At 41.2% G+C, this 7201-nt stretch overlaps 2 protein-coding genes across 2 annotated transcripts; both read right to left on the bottom strand.

Annotated features, from left to right (window-relative positions):
* Positions 1 to 3: 3 nt before the first annotated feature.
* Positions 4 to 2129, bottom strand: LOC118753791 (the record flags this gene model as incomplete). The annotated part of the gene is made up of 5 exons (XM_036488667.1): positions 1942 to 2129; positions 1728 to 1868; positions 1544 to 1674; positions 1297 to 1486; positions 4 to 1237 (listed from the first exon to the last, which is right to left on the bottom strand). Coding segments are annotated over exons 1-5 (1884 nt in total), but the record flags the coding sequence as incomplete, so codon positions are not given.
* Positions 2130 to 3453: 1324 nt separating this feature from the next.
* LOC118753790 (V-type proton ATPase 116 kDa subunit a1-like) lies at positions 3454 to 6554 on the bottom strand. The gene is given in 6 exon segments (XM_036488666.1): positions 3454 to 3547; positions 3607 to 3686; positions 3688 to 3779; positions 3837 to 4083; positions 4153 to 6018; positions 6438 to 6554. Coding segments are annotated over 6 exon segments (2496 nt in total).
* Between the last annotated feature and the right edge of the window lie 647 nt (positions 6555 to 7201).

The raw sequence follows: 7201 nt of genomic DNA, 5'->3' as shown, positions 1-7201 counted from the left end.
AAAAAACTCTTCCTCATTGAAATTTTCTGGGTCGTATGACGATTTAATGGATTTCTTTTCTGGTTTGCGTATTTCTGTAATTTTCTTTACTATAGCCGACTTCTTCTTGCCGCCTCTCGCACCAAAGATGGCGCCAAAGTAATCGTCGACGCTGCGAGTATTTCGCTTTAGTGAAAACAAATCCTCGCGATCTTGCAGTGCTGTGTCGAGTAGCTCCTTAATCCACTTGAGTGCAGCAGACCGTCTATCTTCTAGCACTTCTTCTCTCTTTTTGGGTGTCTTTTCCTCCAGGGATAGTGGTTCGAAAAGTTTGGCCAAAGTCTCGGAATGTTCACCATTGTCATCCAGCACAACATGTCTGGCACCGCGATTGGCAAAGGTGGCATAGCGACGTCTGCGGTGGTTGGATTTTGTTGGAGCAGAGTGAGCGAGTGCCGTGTCCTGTATTAGCTGCTGCAATAGCTTATCGGACGAGGAAATGCGTTTACTCGCCTTTTCCTCCTCCTCCATCGATTCGCGCGCCAATTCGTCAATATCGATCTCTGTGAACTGGCAATGCTCCAGCTCAGCATTCGGTAGCACCCAGAACGCAACGGATTTCCCGGGTGCACTCAATTGCAATGCTTTATTTGGACTATTAGTCTTGACTTGAGGCGTTAATGTGAAGTTCATGTTCAGTCTCTCGTTGTTCAAATAAGCCTGATTCTTTTTAAATGTTACGATATACTGCCAGTACTCCTCACCAGGTAGTTTTGTGGAAGAACTTACGGTCACGTGCTTGGTATCATCATCAGGATTGACAATCATGAAGGCTATACCGCCCGAAATTGTATTAGCACAATGGGTATATAATTTATTGCTGCGCAGGAATATGGTAAAAGGTCGGGCAGGGAACACCCGTGAGCCCATAATTTTCTTGAATAGCATAGTTACGAAAAAGCTGGGACCAGGGCGTTCCAAGTCATCTTGATCAATGCGGCGGAAAACGGCGTCGAAACCAGAGGTTGCCGCATCTCCGAGAGTCTGCGCCCAGCGTAACACATCTGTGACATCCTCTGCATTGGTTTTGCTGCTGCTGCTGCTACCAGTGGTGCCTCTCTGTGTCGATTTTTTTGGTCGATCCTTAGAGGCGAAATTTAGCCAAACAGGTACCTTCTCGCTGAACATGGCACGCAGGGTGCGATCGTGTTCATAGACTGAGCCGATCATAGTATTTGTGGTGGCAGAATCGGCTGGCCTGCAAGTGCCAATTACAAATGAGTATGGGCATTTATGTAACTGTTTCAGAGTACTTACTGCAGCCAATTAAAAGCAGCATTAATGTCTCTCGACATCTCAATATATCGCTTAACTTCTTCGCTACTGCTGCCCGAAGGTATTTCAGCACCGGTAACTTCCCAGTCATCGACATAAGGATTGAATGTATCCACTATCAAGTTCAAAGTGTTCAAGTCATTAAAATATTCTTTGATACCCGGACCAAACTCTGTGGAGAAAAATTGCTTACAAAGGTTTCCGCTACTCATTTTATGTGCGTTCTTACCTGTACCCAATTGCCAAATGCAATCGGTTATGCCTGTTAAATAGGAACTATTTAAAATTCTCAGGGACTCCATAGGATCCCATTCACCGGAACTATGTGGAATCGGTACGACCATCGTCCAGTTTACCGCACTACGAAGGGAAGTATACTTTGATTTTGTTTTTCATAATCGATTTGCACTCACCTCGTCCAGCGGTTGAACCCTTTCCATATAGTCTTTGTAGGATTTCGATAATTCGTTTCTGTGTTAGATATGAAATTGTAATCGCTTATAAACTTCACATAAGAACTTCCCAGCATCGTAGCCATATGCGTTAGCACTTTCCTGTGCGATGAAGGGTTAATCAAATATAATATCGTAATATGAAATAAATTGTTGTTTCATTCATTATGTTAACCTATTTGGTCCATCGAGCGCTCTATATAAATCGGCGGGTTCCACGGCAAAACTAACAAATTTCTCATTCACATCATTGAATGGCCGATTCAGATTTACTTGCACAAACACGTCCGCGTATGTAGAAAAAGCGAAAATCGCGATCAAGAAAGAGATCTCCACCGAAAGTGAGGACCTTAGAAGCAACATCTTCCCTTGGAAATGCTACCCGTGCACTTTGAAGACTTAATTTCAACTGATTGTGAAACTTTCAGTTAACCTTTCTAAATAAACTATTCTCATTAAAACAGTGCACTTATTCAGCTTACTTTCAAGATTTTCAGTTATTTATTTACTTTTTGTTGAATTCACAAAAAAATATGTGGCCTAGGCCAGGTGTTGGCGTTTGTGGCAGCTCTTTTGCTGACATGAAAAATTCTAGCTTTGGAAAAAAGACTTACATACATACATAGGTGCTGACATTGCAATCGCATTTGGAAGTTCATGGAAATTCTTGAAGAATGCAAAACCTATATGTATTTAAATAAATACACTAGCCAACAAAATTTTATAGCTGGGCTACATTTCTTTCTGTAAAATGGAAATTTGACTCTCAGATTAGTCAACTGGCTGTAGTTTTTACATACTTATTTTGGATTTAAAATGCCAAATATTCATGTCTAAAAAACTACATAGGAGAGGGGGATAAGTGCGGACAGCACAACTCCAATGACTCTCTACAAATGAAACCGCATTTGCCGCCAAAAGACTCCAGGTTAGTAGAAGCTCGGAGCGAAGTCATCTGTCAGGTTGGCGACAGTTAAATTCGCGCAGACAGGAGTCGAAGGAATCGAAGTAGTGGATGAGATTGTCCAAATCAGCGTTATTCACTTGGAATGTACGTATGGTAAACGCTGAAATAGAGAGCAACAGAGCAAAATATAAAAACAAAAACTACAAGATTAGTAACACCAAACAAGTTTAACATTCAATTACCGGCTGTTGGGCAGACACACAAAATCTCACCTCACAAAAAAAATATGGAAAGGATAATTTTCGGCAAGTTTATACATCTCCAATTACTTATAAATTTTAAAAATGTTTGCCTAATAAATTGTGAGCAAATCTGGAAATAAGTTTTTAGTAACTGCGCGAATACCATATGGTTAGGGTGCGTTCAGAAATGCATCAAGCCAAAACATCAGGCTCTTTTATTTCTAAACTATAATTGATGAAAATGTCCAATACGCGCAACCACGATTAAATGCCGAATTGAACCTTAGTTCTGAACACATTCCTATTGACCGAATTGAGCAAGTGACCTGACACTGTGGCAAACGAGCAGATTAGCTCAAGTAACGACTGTTGACTGCTCTTTGGCCAGAGTGCCAGGTCGCTTGCTCAATGTGGTGAATACCCCTATTGTTAAACGTACGTTCAGCTCTCTTAAACAATTCATTAGAACAGCATAAATCTTATTTATTTTTATTTACATTTATGTAGATAAGATTTGTAAGATATCTTTTCACAAAACTTAATCCTCGTCGCTAGCTTCTAAGATCATCTTAAAGTTGAATGGCTCGAAAGCGTAGCCAGTGCCAGCGTAGAATTTCGACATGAACTCGACCCTGCAATATTTCTTTTCATGAATCATACATATAAAAATATATCAAATGATTGGAAATACCAATGCAAACGCAGTGTATGCAAGAAAGCTGAAAGTCCTTCCATAAATATCATGATGGCAATGGTAAGCAAAGCCCAAGCCCAAAAAAATAATGTACACGCCAATTGCACCAGCGTAACCCTTGAAATGGAGACCCTTCTGCATAACCATAAGCCACAGCACATAAGACAGCTCTGTTTTTGGGTTCATGGTATTAGTTAGATGCACTTGACCCGATTGATATCACTCACCCGCATGTGCCAAGGATAGCGCCCATAAACGCAAGTAAGATGCTGTGTGTGAAATAGTACTCAGGACGTACTCAATCGTGTGAATGGCCTGGTGAATCCAAATCTCACTCATTGGCTCCTCCTCCTCATCGTCTTCGTTCTCGTGATGAGCATGTGGAACTGGGTCTGTGAGCGTTGCTTCAATAACAATGTCGCCCTCTTGAATTTCTATTTTTTCCACATATTCCTCCTTCGTTTTCTTCTTCGACTATTCATGGTGGAAAGATGGTTTAATTGAAATTTATAATTGTTTTTTTTTTTTTTGAATGCCGCTTACCTCAAATGAACGCAAACACTGGATGTACAATGGCTTCCCGATCAACATCCAAGGGATACAGAATAGAGCAACAATCCAGAAAACTCGTTCCACCATTGCTTGACTGTCAAACATATACATCTTACAACCGGCTAATTGTGGGGACGCCTTGAATAGAATCATATTAATGAAGTAGATCAAAACAGATGGCGCGCATCCCGGTGTATCAGGTTCGTAGTCGGTGGTCGGTGAGTATTGGACCCATTTATAGAACATCATAAATCCCATATAACCGAATAGTAGGATAAGGAAAAGGACTTGCGGTAAGAATTCCAGTAAGATGTATGCGTACTTTTTGAAATAAACCATATTCTCCACAGACATACATACACCGAAAACCATATGCAAAACACCAAAAATGATAGAAAGTTTCATCTTGTACGAATTGTAGAAGATGATCTTGTTGGACCCCAACTGCCAAATCGGGTCCATACCCCAAGGGTAGGTGCCAATGGTGGATACAGTGGGATCGAGTTGCAGATTTGCATTGGTCAGAACGGTGGTAGTATTATAACGGACGCGCCATTTAGAGCCGAACACATTGAACGATTTTGAGAAGGTGTCGTTGTAAGTGAATCCGGTGTACATGGAGAAAAGACCAAGGAGCAAAATGATATAACGACCACCAAACATGATTCGCCAAATTTCGCCGCCTTTCTTTCGCATCAGTCGCTCTTCATCTATAACCATCCAGAAGCCAATTAAGAACATAATAAAACCATGGCCCAAATCGCCAAACATAACCGCAAAGAGGAAAGGGAAAGTAATGCAGGTGTAGAGAGCAGGATTAACCTCCCGATAGGTGGCCATGCCATATGCATCGATTAAGTTTTGAAATCCCCGTGTGAACTTATTGGTACGAAAGTAAGTGGGTGGGCTCTTCTTTGTCGCCACAGCTGTTAAAAAGGAGCCCGTACTGCCTACATTGGCCGAGCCATTTGCGATTGTTTGCTGCACCAATTCTAGATCCATAGTCGGCACCCAGCACTCGCCGATCAAACATTTGCTTGTTACATCTATATTGAAGTAGTTCAGGGTGTGATAAATGGCCTTCATTTTAGTTATTTTAATGGACCAAATAGGCAGGTGTTTGGCTATGCCCGCCAAAATGCAATTGCGCTGATCATCGGTCCGCTTCAACACCAACTTCAGATCTTCCAAGCGTTTCTTCACCCCTTTCAGCATATCCTCGCGTTCATCGTGAACATTTGGGCAGGGATAGAGGGAGGCATGGAAGCCGGTACACACCTTCTTAATGCGAGCATTCAATTGTTCGCCCTGATAAAATACTACAAAAGCCGTCTTAAAAGTCCTATTGCCCGTGCGTGGGTCGTGCAAGGGCTCTTCGATATCAGCATGTTTCACCAAAATGTTGCCGCGAGAAATACGCCACAACATGCGTTCGAATGCGAAGAGACGTTGGCGATTTATTACACCGGCAATGAAGCCCAAGCAACCACGTCGTTCACCAGTGAAAGTGCCGCTGTTCGCATGTTCCTCCATATTAAGTACCGTTTGTTCAGTAAAGAAGTCTTGAGTCTTTTCAATCACCTTGCAGAGTTCGGTGAGCTCTAGCAAATTCGATTTCAAATTGATATCATTTTCCGACATTTCGCGAATTTCGTACTCGGCCTTCTCCAGCTGCGCCTCCAAGTCGGCCGAATCACGTGGATTCGGTGCGCTCGGTATATCATCGTAAACATCCTGCAGCTTTATTCCATCCTTCTCTAGCTCCCTAGTTATATAACGCATTTGACGTTCCATCTCATCGCACCGGCGGACTTCACTAACAAATCTACGCTGAAAAGCTGTGACTTCATTATTTAGCTGCAGAGAGAAAAAGACATTTATACAAAAGAAGAGTAAGTCATCTGGCTCAGGATGAACTTGTAGCTGAACTGAAAGATGAACACCTAACTAACGCGTAATTTAGGTCGGCCTCGTTCAAACAGCACATTTCCCGGATCTATTTTTAATTGAGCTTGAGGCAGGGCTAAGAAACCATAAGCCCAACATGCACACACAAAAAAAAATATGTTTCACTCAACAAATGATTTGGTAGCTATAACCAAATAGTTAATGCGTTGAGAGAGACATATTTAGTTGACGTTACTAAACTCTTTTCTTAGTGTTCGGTGTTCAGCAAGCGTATAATTAATTAAGAAGCAGTGCTTGTTTCAGCCGTAAGCTGTCTGTGTGCACGGGACCTTAGCGTAAAAATGTAAAAGTAAATTTTCACAACCTACATCACGAAATTGCACACAACCCAGTTCGCCCAAATCTGCCATGTTATTGTAGGCCGCTTCCGGTGCCAGAAAGATTTGGCACAGCGACATCTTTTCGCTGCGAAACATGCTGCCCATTTTGGAATGGTGTGTCTGCCTGCCTGATGACGAAACAATCAAATTTATTTTACCAAGTTATATCCTTTGGTAACAAAATGTTGTTAACTAAGAAATTCTCAACTTACTGTACTGCTCCGCCGTTCGACTTGTAACCGCCTACTATATTCACTCAATGCCAAACTGGAACTAAAATGTCTTCATTATTTCATGTATTTTGGTGAAATCAAATTTTGTATGATTATGACGAACAATTTGAGCCATAGGTTTCCAATCAATCAGTTGGCATTAATTCGTTAATCGCCGAGAGAATAATCAATTTACTCTATTTATGTACATTGTATGTACTCTTATTTTGAATCGTTTACCATTTTCTTCACTCTGCTTAGCTTCGGTTTTATCGTAACTACTCAAACAAAAAAAAAAATTGGGAAAGGTGCTACACTTATTTATTAATTAATTAAGTTGTCATATGTATATGTATGTATCATATGTATGATTTTTTTATAAAGATTTACCACTGTAGAACCATGATGACTTGTGTAGACTTGAAGTTTAAAATTCTGCCTACATGAAAGTCGATAACGAATTACAAACCATCTTGATGCCCGCCTGTGGCAGAGAGCTATCCAAGCTTAGTCGTGACAAACCTACGTTTTAAATTGTCA

This window comes from Rhagoletis pomonella, unplaced genomic scaffold (genome assembly GCF_013731165.1).
Source record: "Rhagoletis pomonella isolate Grant_MI unplaced genomic scaffold, Rhpom_1.0 Rhpom_scaffold_02854, whole genome shotgun sequence".
Taxonomy (NCBI): domain Eukaryota; kingdom Metazoa; phylum Arthropoda; class Insecta; order Diptera; family Tephritidae; genus Rhagoletis; species Rhagoletis pomonella.
Note: the sequence above shows the minus strand (reverse complement) of the source record. Positions and strands in the feature narration are given on the sequence as shown.